The sequence below is a fragment of the Arachis stenosperma genome, chromosome 7, assembly GCF_014773155.1.
Source record: "Arachis stenosperma cultivar V10309 chromosome 7, arast.V10309.gnm1.PFL2, whole genome shotgun sequence".
Lineage (NCBI taxonomy): Eukaryota > Viridiplantae > Streptophyta > Magnoliopsida > Fabales > Fabaceae > Arachis > Arachis stenosperma.
The window spans coordinates 12,160,560-12,180,840 of NC_080383.1; the positions used below are offsets into that span (position 1 = coordinate 12,160,560).

A 20,281-nucleotide genomic window follows, 5' to 3' on the forward strand; every position below is an offset into this window, starting at 1 on the left:
ATGCACGCTAACGCGTGGATTACAACTTTGCCAATCGACGCGCACGCGTCAACCACGCGTACGCGCGGGTGTTCTCGTGCCCCAGGCACAACACTGGCACAGTTCTGGCATAACTCTCTGGAAAATGGCTGGGCATTGGGTGCAGCACAATCGGCGCGCCCGCGCACATCACGCGTACGCGTGGATGGCACTTCTCGGAAGATCGGCGCGTACACGCCAGGTGCGCCCACGCGCAAGGGGTCATTCTGCTAAAAATTTTCTAAGTTAAAAGCTGCAGAATTTCACAGATTTACACCCCAATCTTCCAACGGACATAACTTTCTCATTTTAAATCGTTTTTCACCCGTTCTTCGAACGGTATGGACATCCCGGATCCAATTTCATTTCTAAATAGATTTGGTATAAAACGGAGATCCGTAGTCCAAGTTATGTCCCGTCAAAGTATGCCCAAAAACCATATTTTCATACAAAACCACAATATGCCATTTTCAAAACAAACCATTTTCAACTCTTTTCAAAATCAATCAAAACATGCCAATTTCATCCCCTTTTCTTTGAAATCAATCAAAATGTGTCAAATTCAACGTCAAGCCTCCTCAACTCACACATTGACACATTATCACAATTTACCAAAATCACTATCTCATCATTTTACCCCACTTCACCCAAGTGGCTCAAACCCAAACATATTGACATATCATATACTATTCCTCATGCCAATTTTCAACAACACCAATTCCAATTAACCATCATTATACATAATCAATATCATATTCACCATCAACATGGTTCAACCCACAATTCAACCATAACCAATCATCAAGCATATATCACAACATGCATACTTCTCATACATCATACCATTAAGGCATCAATAATCATCATCACATATATGACCACATCATATATCTCAATCATTTAACAACATCAACCATTCAATGCCTATCTTAGGGCCTCTAGCCTAAGTATTTCCTACCACATTACATATTAGATACGGGAAACCGAAACCATACCTTAGCCGATTTTCCCAAGCTCCACCGGAGCACTTCCAAACCACTTATTCACAAGCTCTCAAGGCCTCAACACCTCCAAGAACAGATTTTTCACCACCAAACCCTTTCAAAGCTTTTCAAAGTCACCAATCAAGCTCCAATATCCACACATACACAACCTAAGCCACAACCATCATACCCATACACAACATCTCAAAACCCAAGCATCATAAAACAACAAAATACACTAGGGTTGAGAATCTTACCACACCCAAGGTCCAAGGAGACAAGATTAACCTTCTCCTTCAAGAGAGTTTGGTCCTATAACATCAAAGAACCCAAAATCTCAACATTTCACCCATGAAACTCGAAAATAAGGGCTGAGATTTCGAACAGCAACACGTGGCTTACCTCAAGATTGATTATATGGGTTTTGTAGAGCTCTTCGCGGTGAACGCGTGGCCGCAAACGGGGCGGCAATCGGAGCTCTAGATCAAAAGTTATGATGGTTTGAAGATCAATCAAGGGAGAGAACTTGAGAGAGTGTTCTTCCTCCCTTTCTCTCTAATTTCAGCTTGTGTGTGTAACAAATGAGGAGAGAGAGTGCTGAAAACTAGGGTTTTGGTTAAGTTATGTTGGGCCAAGGGCCCACTTTGGGTCCGGTTGGCCCGGTTTGGCCCGTTCGGTCCAATCTTGGTCCGAATTCTATAAAATTGGTACCAAAATTCTCGTCTCAGTCTCCTCTATCACATTTAGCCATAAAAATCACATTTTAGGCTTTCTAGAATAAATTCTCATTTATGGGTTAATTAGCCGTTAATTAACCGGGTTTTACACTTAAACATTATCATGTCCTCATGCTAAGCTCAAGAGAAGCTATAAAGGAGTGAAAGAGGAATGATAGAGAGTATGCAATGCAACCTATCTATATGAATGCAATTACATGCAAAATGTTTCTACCTACTTGGTTAAAAGTAAATAAGTTCTCCAAGACAAATATGAATCAAATTCCACTAATTCAAATTACACAATAAAAGACAAGTAACTTGTAAGAAGATAGCTCATAAAAGCAGGGAACATAGAATCAAGCATTGAACCTTTACTGGTATTGTATATGCACTCTAACTCTCAAGTGTCTAGGATCAATCACTCTACTCTTTCCTAGTCATGCTTTCTCAACCCTATTCTTCATCTAATCAATCAACAAATATTTAACATACCAATGCAAACATCATGAGGTCTTTTCAGGGTTGTAATGGGGCTGAGGTAAAGGTAAGGATATATATATATATATATATATATATAAGGCTAAGTGAGCTAACAAAGTGAATCCTTGATTAGTCTAAGATCTCACCTAACATATACATACTTTATATAATTTCAAAGTTCTTTACCTAGCTACCCAAAATTTTTCACTTTTGTATTACATGCTCATGCACCAAATTTATTTTTGAATTTTGTCCCATGTGTATTGGTTCTTTTTATTTTGCATTGGGGTAATTTTTGTATCCCCTTATTTAATTACTTGAATTTTTTAATCTCAATGCACATGGTAATTTAATTATTTTGATTTCACATGAGCATGCTTCCCAAATTTTGAAATAACTTATTTAATTTAATTCTCTTTTGTCTTATCATCCCATATTTCCATAAAATTCCCCATACTTAAATTATACACAATATCTATCTTAAGCTTACCAAGGATTCAACTTGGGATTTTTAATTTGTTTTTCTGATTAAGGCTAGTAATGTGGTTATAAAACAGAAGATGGGATAAAAAGGCTCAAGGGGGCTAACAAAGGTGATTGAAAGGGTAGGCTATTTGGGATAAGTGAGCAAAAACAAGTAATGGCCTCAATCATATGCAAGCACGTAAATACACTAAATAATGGACATATAGAATGGAACAAAGCAAAGCTTGCAATTATAGAGAAGAAAACACACAAGAATAAAAATTTATGGTCACGGTTTGTCACAAAATGATTAATTTTTAAAAATAATATATATTATTTTATATTTTTTTATAAAATTAGTATATAATTTTTATTAATAATTAAATTTTAAATATTGACTAAAAATTAATTTTTTAAATTAAAAAAATTAATTATTAAATATAAATAAAAATAATTAATTTTTGAGTTTTTCATATATTTAAAATTTAAAATTTTAATAATTAAAAACTAATAATAATTTATATGATTTATTTTAAAATATTTTTAATAGGGGTTAAGTATATTTTTTGTTCCTGAAGTTTGACAAAAGTTTTAAAAATATCCTTAAATTTTATTTTGTTTCAATTTTGTCCCAAAAATTTTCAATTTGCATCAAATATACCCTTAACAGCTAATTTTTCAAAAAATTTAAGACCAATTCAACAACAATTTCATAAGAAGAACCCTCAACACAAGCAAATCAAACATAATTTTCATGTATTATTGTTAAATTGATCTTAATTTTTTTGAAAATTTAGCCGATAGAGATATATTGATGCAAATCGAGAACTTTTGGGACAAAATTGAAACAAAATAAAACTTAGGGGTATTTTTAAAATCTTGTCAAACTTCAAAGACAAAAAGTATACTTTACCCTTTTAATAGAATATATTTAATTTAAAATTATTATTCTATCCATCAATTTTATCAAAATATCTATTCAATCCAAATTTTTTTATAAAATTCTTAATTTTAAACTCTAATTCCCAAATTTAAAATCACAATCCCTAACCCTAAACCCCCAAATCCCTAATTTCCCAAAATACAAACCCTCAACGCCCCCTACTCACGGTAACACACGCACACACCCACGGAAACGCAGAGAGAGAGAGGGAAAACGGAGAAGGGAAGAGAGGGAGGAGGAAGGAGACGGCGCCGACGGAGCTGGCAGCCGCCGGCGCAGTCGATGCTTGCAAGGAAGAGAGGGAGAGTGAGGGCGATCGAGCTGAGAAGAAGCAGGGAATCGGTTGCAACTAACCCTGCAGCTGTGTCATGAACTGCTTCTCCAACCTCTCATCCTACACTGCCGCCATCCTCGCTCGCTTCCTATCCAGCCGTCGTTCCCTCTGCAACTTCCCCATTAAGCTAACTCTTCCTCCTACTCTCTCTCCCCGCTCTCAATTCGTGCTCGCTAGGTTTCCCTCTGGCTGCTGCTGCTCCTCCTCCTCCTCTGCCAAGAAAGGCCGCAAGAAGAAGGTGGTGGAGCCTGAACCTGTGGCATCTGTTATGGAGCACGAGGAGAAGGTCACCTTCTTTGTGGTCCGAAAAGGGGACATCGTTGGAGTATATGATACACTCGTTGATTGCCAGTCTCAAGTTGGATCCTCTGTAATTATTCTCTTTTGGAACCCTATATTATCTATAATGCTCTCTTATTCATGTTTCTAACAACTAGTTTCTCTATAATGCTCTCTTATTCATGTTTCTAACAATTAGTTTCTATTGTTGCTGCTATTCGAATTACTTTTTGTTGTTTCCCCTTTTTAGATAATTATTCTCTTCTCTGCATGATTACAATGGGTGGTGTGGTTACTTTATCTGTTTTATTGGACAGGACACTAGTGGCTATTTATGTGGTTGTTTTGTTTGTGGTTCTTGTCTCCCATGACAATAGTGAAATGTAGAAGGAATATTCAAAGGCTATTGAGAATGAGGTATTAACTTTTCCCATTGTGTTATTGTCTTGCCTTTCAGGTATGTGATCCTCCTGTTAGTGTGTACAAGGGATATTCTTTATCGAAGGACACTCAGAATTATCTTGTTTCACGTGGACTCAAGAATGCCTTGTACACAATTAGAGCTGCTGATTTGACAGAGGATTTATTGGCATGCTTGTTCCTTGCCCTTTCAAAGTATGTAACTTTTCCATTGTGTTCAATATTATTTTCATTTTGTCAAATCTGTTACTGAGCCTGACCAACATAGCATGCGAAGAAAGTTAGTATAGCTGTTAGTTGAAGGTATTCCATTTATTAAAATTTATAACTACTTCTAAGTTCTACCGATACTATTTTTTCTTGTCCATATTATTTATCATCTTTGATCCCACCCAAGCTTATATCGCATCCTTAACATTAATTTGAATTGAAGGTCTTGGCCAAGTTTTGATTCAGAGTAATTTGAGTTGATAGTCGAATTTGCTCCAAGGTTGTGTAAAATATCTATTACATTCATATTAGAAGGGTATAGATGACTCTTGTGGGACATGGGAGTATTTCCTGTATGGCCTGTATGCTTCTATACTCTTGCAAGATAATATTTTCCTGTATGGCTTAAAATTCTTTCTTTTTCATTGATAGGCTCTGTTACTTTTTGATGAGATTAGAAATCCCCATTTTATCATGTATTCTTATATACTCATAGAAGGATTAGGTAGTGGGAAGTTGTATGTTGTGTTAACTTTTTCCTTCTGTAATATATCATCAAGATTTATGGCTGACACTTTTAAATAAGTATGAGGTTTATTCATTAAGCTAATCATGGATTATATGTCTCAGGATCCTGCTTCTATTGAAAGGGCCACTTCAAGTAACGATGTATCGAAAAAGAGATATGTAGAGATGCTTGAACTAGATAATGTGGTAAGTTTCCTACAATTTGGAAGTACATGGTTATTAAGAAGCCAAATATAATAGCTACATGCCTAAAAATGTTATTTATGTCAAATATGTTGTAAATTTTAAATTTGTGTTAAAATTATCAATTCTTGAGCAACTTTCATATGAGAAAAGTTTGGATATCATTGTTATTATAGATATCTGAATTATGTTATCTTTATAATACCCATTACATGTCTTGATATTATGTTATTATAGATATACTGATGCGCATGAATCCTTTTTTTTCTTTTTGGTTGCTTGGTGCTACTGTTATTTCAACAATAACTACCATGCTTAAACCATGAGGGATTATAATAATTAAACTATTGAGTGACAGTCTACCAAAGTTACATCCACATGACATGTCACTTTTCTTTATTTGGAAAAAAGAGGTATTTAAGGGAATGATTGAATGGTGATGCTCTTAGGGTTTTTAGTAAGATATTGACTAAAATGCACATGAAACCATGTTAGTTCAGTTGGCTTATAAATAGTTGAAAGTAGTTGCATTTTATATATAAAATATCAAGTGACACACAAGTTACACTATTTCCTTGCAGCTTGAACAAAACATGCTTTAATAATTTCTTTGCAGCTTGAACAAAGTAAATTTGTAAATTTGAGGAGAAGAAGAAACTTGAAAATTAGGGTTATACAACTATCTCTTCAAGTACTTTATATTGTTTTATGATGTGTCATATACTATGATGTGGATGTGCTGTATAGTGTGTACTAGCTATTATATGTGTGATGTATATATGTTTTAATGATATGTTTTTTTTCCTAAGTTGAAGAAGAATAAATGTAGGTGTTTATGTCTAATGTGACTTTACTTTGCATGTTAATGAAGCAGGTGTTGAGCTTTCAAATGTTTAAGTGGCTGAAATAAAAGTTCTTGAGCGTTGAGAAGAAAGAATAGCAATACCAGAAACAATCTATCCTGGCAGAGTCTAAATTGTATTGCTTTTACGCCTGTGGAACAATTTTGTTAATAGTGTCTACTTAGTGTTAGTGTATATATCACTGTATGAAACTAAGATTGAGACAAGTGTATTCATTCAACTATATTGATATGTTAGCTGGTTACTTTAATCATAACTTATCTTAATTTTTGATTATCATTTTTTATTTTTAGATTTATTTTGTGATCATCATCATTTTGGGATGTCATTATGCTTTAAAAAAAATCTCATAAAAAAAAAATAGGCTTTGGTCACGGTAAAAACCGTGACCATAGATAAGGCTATGGTCACGGTTTTGTGGGGTGACCATAGATAAGCTATGGTCACGGTGAATAACCGTGACCATAGATAAGGCTATAGTCACTGTTTTAAGATGGGGGTGACCATAGATAGGGCTATGGTCACGGTTTTAAGGAAGGGTGACCATAGAGGCTATGGTCACAGTGAAAACCGTGACCATAGATAGGGCTATGGTCACGGTTTTGAGGTGGGGTGACCATAGAGCTATGGTCACGGAAAAAACCGTGACCATAGATAAGGTTATGGTCACGGTTTTAAGGAGGGGTGACCATAGAGTCTATGGTCACGGCAAAAACCGTGACCATAGATAAGGCTATGGTCACGGTTTTAAGGTGGGGTGACCATAGAGCTATGGTCACGGCAAAAACCGTGACCATAGATAAGGCTATGGTCACGGTTTTTACGCGTGACCATAGATTAACCTATGGTCACGGTGAAAAAACGTGGCCTAAAGTGTCAGAATTTGAAAATTGAAACCGTGACCATAGAAACCGTGACCATAGATAAAAAAACCGTGACCATAGACCTATGGCCACGAGAGAATAGACCACGGTAAAAAACCGTGACCATAGGTCCAAAACCGTGACCATAGATCTATGGTCACCCTTTTTACTAGCTATGGTCACGGTTTTTTACCGTGACCATAGACCTTTTTTTTTTGTAGTGGTGGCCATATAAATTGCCGGAAAAATAGATTTTAGCGGCAATAGTAATGGCAACTAAAAGTGAACAATGTTTCTATCTTAGAATTACTTTTAGTGACTATATAAATTACCAAGAAAATAGTCACTAAATGTTATATACTTTTGCGGCCATTAAAATGGTCTTTACCGGCAAATGTTATAATAGTCACTAAAACTTTTTACCGACAAAACATAAAATGGCTAATGTCTAATTGCCAATAAATGTATTAGCGACTATTTTTATTGTCGCTAAAAATAAAATAAATGACCGCTAAAAATAATTATTTTTGTAATGCGCATCTATAAAGAACAATACTACGGTGGCAGCGACTCTTCTTAATTAAGCACATTGCCACATTTTTTAAAGTAATGGTGATATAACCTATAGAATAGTCTATTTTTGACGTGGCTATGCAATAATACTCTTGGTGCTCTAATAATAATACATACGTGTGTGTTTCTTATATAACAAAAGCATTTGTTTATACTAGAATAATAAAATTTCTTAACTACTTTAGTTCAACTAATGTGGCTTTGTGGCTCATGCAGTTCAAATGAATTATTTCTTAGTACAATATATATATATATATATATGCTAGCAATTATTGATTCTCTCCATTAATAGAGAGAATATTATATTCCTATGGTCTACTTTGTATTTTATTATTACAAATAAATGTTTATGGAACCTTAGCTTTAATTTTGAGATGTTTATTTCAATTATAATTTTGCCAACTTTTAAGATGTTCCTTAAGTACTGCCGCTGATTAATTATATTATCCAGGTTATTTTTATTAGTCCAATACTATTTAAGAAGAATTATATCTAAATTTTGAATTAAGATGGTGGAGTGGTGGGTGCAGTAGTCATTTCAATTAATCGATATAACACGATGGGCCATAGAGTTAAATATATTGTCACTTTGAATCCTCGAATTAATAAGCATGGCATGCACCGAACTTTTTGACCCATTTTTTTTTCTCCCTTTACAAAAATCAAAGGTAGTAGAGATCTTTCGGACAAGCATGGCTGCATGGGGCTGCTTCTACTCATTTTGTGTTTGGTCTCACACGCTCCTCCTAATTAATTAGTTTCCTCTAAGAAAGTGCAAATTTTAATTAACTCACTCTCGGGTCTAAAGCAGTGGTTGGTTCAAGAACGTCTCTCTTCAAAGTATTTCGGCACATAAAAAATATAATATGGATTATATTGGATTTTGTGTAAATTTCACATAGATTTATTCCAATTTTTCTCAATTTTTTTTTTTCAAACACTATAAATAAAGGACTTAACGTACTATTAGAGTAGGTCATCAAATTCCTAATCTTTATGCTTCTTAAATCATTACTGACTTAAATATCAAAATCTTTTATAATTACTCTTTGCAGTTGGTTTATTGAATGACCACGGAATAGAAACTCACCATTACTCTCTCTCATATTAACCCAACTTGGAATCGAGGTTAATTCCTTCTTTAAAAGACAGGAAAACAAGAAAGAAGAAAACAAAAGTGAAAGAAAGCTAGTTATTTTAATACAAATCCATATACAAATATGATTGCAAGGCTAGTAGCACTGAATGACATAAAGTAACAGCAATGAGTAACACATTTGAACTTTCTCAACATTGATGGTACTATGGTCATTTCAGCAGAGTAGCTCCAAATTAAATCAAATAATCTATCTGGCCACTATTATTATTATTATTATTATTGGCTGTCTTTAATTAAAATTGCAAATGATGTGGTAGACCCAAGAGGCATGACTTGATGACAAATATGTAATATAACAAGTTGTTATGTTTGTTGGAAGGAAATTAAAGAGTTTCTTTTCTTTCTTGTGATTGTTGAAGTGATCAGAGAGATGGCAACATTTGGAGGCACAACACAGAAGTGCAGAGCATGTGAAAAGAAGGTGTATTGGGTGGAACAGCTCACTGCTGACAACAAGGTCTACCATAAATCTTGCTTCAGATGTCACCATTGCAAGGGTACCCTCAAGGTTATTCAACATATTCTTGCATTGTTTGCAAAAGGTTAATATATATATATATATATATATATAGTCCTCATTAATTTCTGTAATTCATCCTTGTTGCAGCTGAGTAATTATTGTTCATTTGAGGGAGTTCTATACTGCAAACCTCATTTTGATCAACTTTTTAAGATGACTGGCAGCTTGGACAAAAGTTTTGAAGGTAACTAATTAAATCAATTAATTTCACTAATTACTAACTACTTGTTTAATTCTTAATGCATAAGCACTACTTGGATTATTGTAATACACACTGGATTCATCTTAGTATTTTTCTCCTTTGATCTGATTATTGTTAAATTTAGGAGTTCCAAGAACTGCAAGGATTGAAAGATCTGCTGATCAGGTTATTGAAACCATTCTTGATATCTTAATATACAAAAATAAATAAATAGATAAAATTACTCCTACTAATGCTTAGGATTCTTATTTGTTTGTCTCTAAAAATTCTGCAGGTACAAAGCAATAGCAAGGTTTCAAGATTGTTTGCAGGGACTCAAGAAAAGTGTGTTGGTTGCAAGAAAACAGTATACCCTATTGAAAAGGTACAAAAAATACTATTGGATGAGCCTACAAAACTACCTCAAAATTAAATTATATTCTTATTGCCATACTTGTATTCTATTCACATTTATGATGTTAATTTTGTTGTTTCAGGTGGGTGTTGATGGGAAATGTTACCATAAGGGATGCTTCAGGTGCAGCCATGGAGGGTGTGTAATAAGCCCATCAAATTATGTGGCCCATGAACATCGCCTTTATTGCAAGCACCACCATACTCAGCTCTTCAAGCAGAAGGGTAACTTCACCCAATTTGACATTCATAGCAATGGCCATGGGATTTCTGAGAATGATAACACAAATTCTTCTTTTGAGTAGTAATCATGAAACTTTGATACATGTACAACCATTATTTTTGTCATCTAATGGAACTTTCATAGTTACAATAATAATGCCCATTTTTTTCTGTTTTAGTTTTTTTTTTTTATTAAATATGTAATGGTATTTGTGAGTCAAAGATTGTATCGAGAACTTTGATGTTGTGAATTTTTTCTTTTTTGAAAATTGGTTATGCAAAAATATTTTATATATTAAAATCAATCGCTAAATAAACTAATATGTATTTGTATATATTTATACATATTAATTTATATATTTTTAATTAAATAATTAATTACCAAAATAATAAATTTACCAAAATAAAATAATTAAACTTGTAATAGTTAAATAATTAAATTTTTTAAAATAATAAAAAAATTTATAAAAGATGAAATACATATTTTTATATAAATTAAAGTAATTGATTTTTTATTTTCACGTGGCATGATTATTGATTATAAGATAATAGATAAGTATTAATTACTAATATTGATATAATTAATAACTAATTAGGTCCATTTGCGTTTTGCTTTGAAGCTTTATGCCTTTTCCAAAGGAAATTTCTAATGCAACATTGGCCAAAGACTATTACACAAAACAGATTTGGTATACAGTCTTCGAAAGCATGAATTGTACTGTTCAGATATAGTAATAAGTAATAACTACAAGATCATGCTTCTTCTTTTTAGCTGTCTGACAATTAAAATGTAAAATACAGTTATGAAAATTGGACCGAATCAGTCGGTCAGATTGGTCCAATTATAAATCGTTAATGTTAACGGTTTGGTTCATTAAAAAAAATTATTGTTAAAAGCACTTTTGAAAAATTGTTAAATGGGTAAAAAACTGATAGATTGGACTGAATCAGAATTTGACTGGTTCTTTTTAAATGGTGTTATTTTAACATTAACAAAAAATAAAATAAAAAGTAAAACTCCACGATCACTCTTTTGTCCATTCTCACCTTCAAACATCAAAATTAAAGTACTTTTTCCTTTCTCAAAAAATAAAAGATTTTTTGAAAATAAAAATAAAAGGATCAAAAAAATTGAAAAGACCAAAAGGGGAAGAAGATAATCGGCAGTGAAGTAGGGAAAGAATCTGAAAAACAAAACACAACAAGAGGGATCGAAGATAAGAATCTGCGATAAAGATGAGAGAAAAATGATTGTTGCATCGAATTGATTGAAGAGGATCACTGGTATCGTTTGTAGTGGAAAAACTGAAATACTGCTGGTCTTGAAGCTGCTCATCTGTTGCAAGATTCTAATATGCCTGAATGGAGATGGAGTCTCCTTTAAGGAGTGTCGTCTGCTGCTGATTCTTAATGCAACAATACCTTTGCACTGCTTAGGGGTGCAGGGGTGGTAACATGTACCCTATTCGCAGGTATCTAATTCAGTCGAGTAGAGTTATCAACTCGATCTACTGCAGAAAAGGTTGAGTGTGGAACAGGTTTGAGTGCGGGTCGAGTAGGGTGTGCATTGAATCTCAATTCTATATAGTGCAACTAGGTATTCTAAATAAAAAACAAGTAACTCCCTTGATTTTTTGAACAACTAATACGTGAAAGTGGGTATTTAAATTAATTAAATAATAATAAATTTTTTAAAAATAACTAGTATTTCTGATATATATGTATGTGTTATAAAAATATGTTGTAGGTAAGTGTTGAACCAAAAATCTCTTTCTCAGTGCAAAAAGTTATTTTCGCAACATTATATCACAATATTTTATTTGTGTTTGTATTATTAATTTAAGCAAAGATTTTTATATAGAATTAAATATTTGATGATTATGTTGTTTATGGGACAATTATGTTATTTGTGAGATGATTGTATTGTTTGTATTAAATTTTTAATTTGCATGCTAATTAGATTATATAATAATATTACATATTTGAGAAAATCCGTAGGTAGGATTGGATACCCGCAAATTGACTGTGGGTAGGATTAGGGTTTGGTTATTCTCAATCTGCGGATAAAATAGAATTGAGTTTTAATAACAAATTCAATCCGCAAGTAGGGTTAGGGTTAGGTTCAAACCCTACCACACTCTATCCTATCCATTGCCACCCCTAACACTGCTAGTTCACTCACCAACACTGATTTATGTGATATAGTTATATTATATATGTTAGGTTATTTTTATGATATTTGGGTTGGTTTAGTTTTGTTTCTTATGTACACATGGGCTGCACTTTCATGATATTAGTTTGGTTTTGACACAGGAGAAGCAGAAACAAAAAAAAAAAAAAGAAAAAAAGAGTTCTCAGATTTTATTGGTTATTTATTCTCTCTCTCATTTTTCGTTTGTGTGTGTGTCATCTTGAATTATATATTATCTACATTTAAATAATTTTTCTGGCCCTGTGATATAGTCTATAAAAACCTAATAGATGTTAGCTAAAAGATGCTTAAGCATTTTTTCATGCTCGAACTCAAGACTTTACGTCAAAGTGTTTTGTTCACTTCTGGATTGCCACCCAATTAAAGTATCATTGATTTTCTTTAAATTTGGTTTAAGAATAAAAATCATAGTAAATTTTTATTTTAGTCAAATTTACAATAAGATAAACTCTAAATATTTGAAGATATCACATTTTCTTCTCTTTCTGATTAAACAATTACTCAAAAGAGTAGAAGTGTAGCCTAAAAATTCTCTTGGTCAAGACCCAACCAAGTTAAAATAAACCAAAACTAAATAAAGTACACATCCATTAATAATAAGTGATATAGTAACTTTGGTTTAGTATTTCCACCTAAATTTATGCCTCGTAGTACATCCATTCTACCATAGAATGAATTTAGTTTATATTTATCTCTATAGTTGAACATTATATATCATGGTATACTGAGTATTCTGTGAGATATATTTTTAAAATATATAAAAAATTATGTTCAAAGGATTGCATCTGTTTATAAATCTATAATTTGTTGAAGAATTGTATCTTTTTAAAAGGATGTTTTTTTCGTGAATCTACATATACGTAATAATTCACATACACAAGCATATGTGTCTCTAAATATAATCCATAATTAGAATAACAAGAGTCTATTCAATTTTCAGATTTTTTATCTTCGGTATCTGAACACTTTTCTAATTTAAAAGTAAAAACATATAAAATATCATATTGTAAAATGTCATTGGTGTAAGGATTTAGTGTTAAATAATGTATTAAGACCTGATATTTATTTATTTCTGTTTTATGCTTATGTGTATGATTCAGTTAATAGGGTCAAAGTCATTAGTGGCCTCAGAGGCAAGTTAATCTTTTTTGTTCAGCTAGTTTCTATTTTTAAGGAAGTGGAGTCCTATTCTTAAGGTAGTGGAGTGAGTGGTTAGTTTTTTTTTCTGTTATTGTATTTAACAGTTTATTGAATAGTGTCAGTAGGCAGTTTTGCTTCTTCAGTTCTCTAGTGTTCAACTCTCTCTCTCTTTTTCTCTGAATATACAACAGTTCGAGTGTGAGTTCTGCAAATTCATTGCAGGACAGTGAGTGAGAGTGTGTGAGGATTGAGTGAAACAACAACAAATTGGTATCAGAGCCTTAAGTATCTTAAGGGCTGTGGTGATGGAAGCTTCATCAACAACTATTGGGCTAGCAGGCATTGCTCCTCCAATCCTTGATGGGAGCAATTATCATGTCTGGCAAGTGAGGATGAAAGCATTCCTTGAAGGAGCTGATCTGTGGGAGGCAGTGGAGGATGACTACGTGGTGCCTCCATTGGTTGCCAATCCAACTGCAAATCAACAAAAGCTCTACAAAGAACGTGTGACTAGAAAAGCCAAAGCAAGATCTAGTCTCTATGCTGTTGTTACTCCTATTATTTTTAATAGGATTATGAGTCTAAAATCTGCAAAAGATATTTGGGATTTTTTGAAGAAAGAATATGAGGGCAATAAGAAGATTAAAGGAATGAAAGCAATGAACCTTAAAAGGGAGCTAGAAAGAGTGCAGATGAAGGAAAATGAATCAGTTCAAGAATTTGCTGATAAACTCCTAGACTTAACCAATAAATTGGCACTGTTGGGTACTGATCTTGGAGAGGAAAGACTTGTCGAGAAGCTCCTGTGTTCTGTACCTGAAAGATTTGAAGCTACTATAGCATCTCTTGAGAACACAAGAGAAATCTCAGAGATGCCATTTGCTGAAGCAGTTAGTGCTCTTCAAGCACAAGAACAAAGGAGGGTACTGAGGAGAGGAGATGAGCCAGTTGAAGGTGCAATGCAGGCTAGGGTGAAGCATGGAAGTGGTGAGAAGAAGAAGCAAGGCAAGCAGTTTGGTGCTCAACAGACCAGTTTTAGTTCAAGTGATGCACAAGTGAGGAAAGGGAGTGATGAAGCCTGCAAACACTGTGGAAAGAAAGGTCATACTTTCTTTAGGTGTTGGAGAAGACCAAATGTAGTCTGCAGGAAGTGTGGGAAGATGGGGCACATAGAGAGAATCTGCAAAGAAAAGAGCTCTCAACAAGGAGAGGCTCAAGCAGCTGCAGGTGAAGTGGAGCAATTGTTTGTTGCTTCAGGCTTTGTGTCTCAAGTCTCACGTGATGGATGGCTGGTGGACAGTGGCTGTTCCAATCACATGTCAGGAAATGAGGTAATTTTCACTAATATTGACAGATCAGTCAATACTAGAGTGAGAGTTGGGAATGGTGATCATCTAGAGGTTAAAGGAAGAGGCAATGTGTTACTTAAAGGCCCTGGAGGAGTGAAGCTGATGTCTGATGTCTACTATGTTCCCAAGATAGATCAGAATCTTCTGAGTGTGGGACAGTTAGTTGAGAAGGGCATGAAGATTGTGTTTGATAAGAATGAATGTGCTATTGCAGATGAGGAGGGCAAACTCTTGTTTAGGATCCCTATGCAGAACAAAATATTTGCATTCGATCCTGCAAGCAAAGAGAGCAAAGCTATGGCATGTGTGCAGGGTCAGGAGGAGTTGTGGCATAGAAGGTTGGGTCACTTTCACTATAAGGGATTGTAGTTTATGCAGAGGCATGGTTTAGTTGAAGACTTGCCTCAGTTGGGAAGTGAAGTGTCTGATTGTGAAGTATGTCTGCAAGGGAAGCTAGTAAGGAAGCCATTCCAGAAAACAAGATGGAGGGCCAAGGAGAAGCTTCAACTGGTTCACTCAGATGTTTGTGGGCCTATGCCTGAGGAGTCACTGAACAAAAGCAAGTACTTTGTGACCTTCATTGATGACTGCACAAGATTTTGCTGGGTCTACTTTCTCAAACAAAAGTCAGAAGTTGATGAAGTATTTTTGAGGTTCAAACAAGAGGTGGAGAATGAAGCAAATTGTAAAATAAAGACAGTGAGGAGTGATAATGGTGGTGAGTATACCTCAAAAGGTTCAAAGCCATCTGTGAGGACTCTGGCATAAAGCAGCAGTTTACAGTTCCTTACACTCCCCAACAAAATGGGGTGAGTGAAAGGAAAAATAGAAGCATTGTGGAGATGGGAAGATGTATGCTACAAGGCAAACAACTACCCAAGAGCTTCTGGGCAGAAGCAGTAAATACTGCTGTCTTCTTGTTGAATAGGTTACCAACCAAAGCTCTCAACAAGCAGACATCATTCGAGGCATGGCACGGGTACAAACCAAAGGTTAGTGGACTAAGAACATTTGGTTGTCTATGCTATTACTTGACTCCTTCAGTCAGTAGAGACAAGCTTGATCATAGAGGTGAGGCTGGTATCTTTGTAGGGTATAGTTCTCAGTCTAAAGCCTATAGAGTGTATTGTCCTGATGCACAAAAGATTACTGTGAGTAGAGATGTGATTTTTTGTGAAGATAAAAATTGGGAGAGGGCAGTATTTGAAAAGAAAATGGCTGACAATATTGTAGTTGAAGCTAATGTGCAGAATGAAGATGAGTTAAATGAGGAAGCAGATCTACAGAATGAGTGTGAGCTGATTGAAGATGAATTGATTGATAGTTTGCCTATGCGAGGTACAAGACCACTGGCAGAGGTCTATGCCAGATGTAATGTGGCTCTCCTAGAACCAGGAACAGTTGAGGAAGCAAAAGGAAGTGTGGAGTGGGCCTTAGCTATGAAAGAAGAACTGAGCATGATCAACAAGAACAACACATGGCAACTTGTGTCTAAGCCTGATCACAAGAAGACTATAGGTGTCAAATGGGTTTTTAAGAGAAAATTGAACCCAAATGGCACTGTGAACAAGTATAAAGCCAGGTTGGTTGTGAAGGGATATGCTCAAGTGAGTGGGGTGGACTACTCTGAAACTTTTGCTCCAGTTGCTCACATGGATACCATCAGATTGCTACTAGTTGTTGCTGCACAGAAAAGGTGGACCATCTATCAGCTGGATGTGAAATCAGCTTTCCTAAATAGTGACCTATCTGAGGACATCTATGTAGACCAACCAGAAGGATTTGTTGTTAAAGGCCATGAAGACAAAGTGTATAAGCTGAGGAAAGCCTTGTATGGGCTGAAACAAGCTCCCAGAGCTTGGTATAGCAAAATTAATTGTTATCTGCATCAGCTTGGGTTCCAGAAGAGTCTAAGTGAAGTCACTCTATACTACAAACAGAGTGAGAGAGGCCTTGTGGTGGTGTCTATCTATGTCGATGATCTGCTTGTTACAGGAGAGAAGGAGAGTGAGATAGTGAAGCTGAAGGTAGGACTGATGAAGCAGTTTGAGATGACAGATTTGGGGAGAATGTCTTACTTTCTTGGCATGGAGATTCAGCAAAAAGAAGGTGAGATATTCATCTGTCAGAGAAAGTACATCAGAGAGGTCCTAAAGAGGTTTGAAATGGGAGAATGCAAGACAGTCACTACTCCTGTTAATCAGAAAGAGAAGTTAAGCAAGAGTAATGTGCAGGATTCTGAGCATGAGAATGAGTACAGAAGTCTAGTAGGCTGTCTAATGAATTTAATAGCTACTAGGCCTGACATTCAGTATGCAGTGAGTATTCTATCGAGGTTCCTTCATTGTGCAGCTAAGGAACATCTTACTGCAGCAAAAAGGGTGTTGAGATATCTAAAGGGGACTCACAGTTATGGTGTGAAATTCAAAGCAGTTCCTGAGATGAAGCTGGTTGGTTTTGTAGATAGTGACTGGGGTGGTTCGGTGGAAGACATGAAAAGCACAACGGGTTTCTGTTTTTCACTTGGATCAGGTTGTTTTTCCTGGAGCTCAAAGAAGCAGGAAGTTGTAGCACAGTCTACAGCTGAAGCTGAATTTGTGGCTGCAACTGCAGCTGCAAAGCATGCAGTATGGCTCAGGAAGTTACTCTGTGATTTGGGGCTGCAAGAGAAAAGATCAACTGTGTTGTATGTGGACAATCAAGCTGCAATTGCAATTGCTCAGAATCCAGTCTTTCATGGCAAGACTAAACATTTCAAGCTGAGATTCTATTATCTGCGTGAAGCATAACAGGAGGAAGAGGTGGAGCTGAAGTATTGCAAGACAGATAATCAGATAGCTGATGTCTTCACCAAGCCTCTTGCTGTTAGTCGATTTAGTCAATTGATTCATGAAGTTGGAATGTGTCCAGGTCTCTAATCCAAGGAGGAGAAATGTTAAATAATGTATTAGGACTTGATATTTATTTATTTCTGTTTTATGCTTATGTGTATGATTCAGTTAATAGGGTCAAAGTCATTAGTGGCCTCAGAGGCAAGTTAATCTTTTTTGTTCAGCTAGTTTCTATTTTTAAGGAAGTGGAGTCCTATTCTTAAGGTAGTGGAGTGAGTGGTTAGTTTTTTTTCTTTCTGTTATTGTATTTAACAGTTTATTGAATAGTGTCAGTAGGCAGTTTTGCTTCTTTAGTTCTCTAGTGTTCAACTCTCTCTCTCTTTTTCTCTGAACATACAACAGTTCGAGTGTGAGTTCTGCAAATTCATTGCAGGACAGTGAGTGAGAGTGTGTGAGTATTGAGTGAAACAACAACATTTAGTGTGTAAGTGTAAATGAAAATTAAGTAATATTCATTCATTAAGTATATCCATTCATTAAAAAGTTCATCAATAACCCATTTACATACCTCAATTTGGAATACTGGCGCAAATCAAGCCTAAAAAAATTGTATATCACATCCCATGAAGGTGCACTATTCTCTTTTCTAATCTTCCTATTGAAGATTTGTTCTGCCATTCTTATGCTCCAAGACTTCAAAAAATCTCACTACAAAAAAATAAGCCTTTTGCCACGCTTTAAAAGCGCGTCGAAAAGTGTAAAAAAGCGTGCCGATAGCTTTTCGCCACGCTTTTTGAGCTATCGGCACGCTTTTGAAAGGGTCACATCTGTCAGCGTGTCGGTTGTTCTATCGCCACGCTTTTGTGGATCTATCGGCACATTTTTTTGTCGGCACTCTTTTGGGTAAATCACAAATTAGTGGCCACCCTTACAAAAGCGTGCCCATATACTATTTTTGGGTACGCTTTAAAAGCGTGGCAAGAAAAAAGGGTGCCGACAGACCTTTTTTCTTGTAGTGTCTCAAGATTTTTAATCTAAAGTCACCATTTTAGACATAATTATTTAAAAATGGCTACTGAAACAATTAAGATGTTGCTTCAAATTTTTTTAAATAGGAAAGATTTGATGGTCATCACTTCATAAGATAACAAAAAAATTTGTACTTTCTTGCCATAAAAATAATATTGCTTATGTTCTTACTACGTTAAGGCCTCAAGAAGTTATAGAGGAGATGACCATAAAAAAAACTCGAACAAAGAAAAAGTGGGACAACTATATACACATTAGGCATATTCTGGCTGATGCATAGTTTGATATATACCAAAATGTGTAAAAGAACTGTGAAAAAAATTGAAAGTAAAATATATGACTAAAAATACGACAAGTATGAAATTTTTTATCATTTTGCTTTAATAATTGTAATATAGGTGATAATATGTTTATTATGGAACAATTGCATAAAATGAATGCATCTTAAACAATTTCAAGCAACATAACATACACATGTATAATACTATTATTTTATCTTCAATCCCATTCATCTTGAAATTATTCAAAATAAGTATAAAACATATAAAGGATGAAGTGTATAATACTATTATTTTATCTTCAATCCCATTCATCTTGAAATTATTCAAAATAAGTATAAAACATATAAAGGATGAAGTTTTTTTTCGAGAAATTGAGTAATAAACTTCATTTTGAAAAAACACAAGAAAAAAATCACCCATTTAACTATTCTTAAAAAATGTAGTTAAAAATAAAAAAAATAATGCTTTTGGCAAAGGCTACGCCTTTTTAGTTTTGGAGACGCTTTAGTTGGGATGCCTATTCAGCTATTTTCTATTCTCAAAGGCTACGCTTTTCTGTATCAAAAGCTACATTTTTGGCGTTTAAAATAGGATGCGCTTTTCAAGTGATGCGTTTGAAGACCAAAGGCTATGCTTTTCATCACTTATGCTTACCAGAATTCTATTGCATCACTTTAGAAACGTAACAACATTGTAAACCTATAGCTACTCTATATAAGCGTAGTCTTATGTTCCTCACTTTTCTTATATTCTAATATTTTTTCTAAAACCTAATATGTAGTAATATGATTATATATATAATCTTGTATTTTTAATTAAATTAGTCAAATGTCATAAAATAAAAATAAATACATAATAATACTATACAACATTCTTTAAATAATTAAAATTATCCTTAAACAAAATATTTTATAATGAACCAAAAGTATTGGGATGATCATAATTTTGACTATTCATACATCTCACACTAAATTAAGCATACTCAAATCAAAATATGTATGAGACCACTTAAAGTTTACTATTAGTAAATTACGAAAAACTAAAATATTATATCTTATATAAGTATATTCTAACAAAAGTCA

At 34.4% G+C, this 20,281-nt stretch overlaps 2 protein-coding genes across 2 annotated transcripts; both read left to right on the forward strand.

Annotated features, from left to right (window-relative positions):
* Window positions 1-3,976: 3,976 nt before the first annotated feature.
* Window positions 3,977-5,808, forward strand: LOC130939394 (uncharacterized). Its single transcript, XM_057867503.1, has 4 exons — window positions 3,977-4,312; window positions 4,679-4,840; window positions 5,482-5,565; window positions 5,800-5,808. Exons 1-4 carry the CDS (start codon window positions 3,977-3,979, stop codon window positions 5,806-5,808), a joined length of 591 nt encoding a protein of 196 aa, XP_057723486.1.
* A 3,461-nt stretch (window positions 5,809-9,269) lies between these two features.
* On the forward strand, window positions 9,270-10,585 carry LOC130941570 (LIM domain-containing protein WLIM1-like). Its single transcript, XM_057870126.1, has 5 exons — window positions 9,270-9,528; window positions 9,628-9,724; window positions 9,867-9,907; window positions 10,017-10,106; window positions 10,219-10,585. Exons 1-5 carry the CDS (start codon window positions 9,391-9,393, stop codon window positions 10,438-10,440), a joined length of 588 nt encoding a protein of 195 aa, XP_057726109.1. The 5' UTR covers window positions 9,270-9,390; the 3' UTR covers window positions 10,441-10,585.
* The last annotated feature ends 9,696 nt before the right edge of the window (window positions 10,586-20,281 follow it).

Coding starts and splice junctions, on each gene's coding strand:
- LOC130939394 (XM_057867503.1), top strand. CDS start 3,977: ATGAACTGCTTCTCCAACCTCTCATCCTACACTGCCGCCATCCTCGCT. Junction 4,313..4,678: donor AGTCTCAAGTTGGATCCTCT/GTAATTATTCTC, acceptor CTTGCCTTTCAG/GTATGTGATCCTCCTGTTAG. Junction 4,841..5,481: donor TCCTTGCCCTTTCAAAGTAT/GTAACTTTTCCA, acceptor TATATGTCTCAG/GATCCTGCTTCTATTGAAAG.
- LOC130941570 (XM_057870126.1), top strand. CDS start 9,391: ATGGCAACATTTGGAGGCACAACACAGAAGTGCAGAGCATGTGAAAAG. Junction 9,908..10,016: donor TTGAAAGATCTGCTGATCAG/GTTATTGAAACC, acceptor AAAATTCTGCAG/GTACAAAGCAATAGCAAGGT. Junction 10,107..10,218: donor CAGTATACCCTATTGAAAAG/GTACAAAAAATA, acceptor TTGTTGTTTCAG/GTGGGTGTTGATGGGAAATG.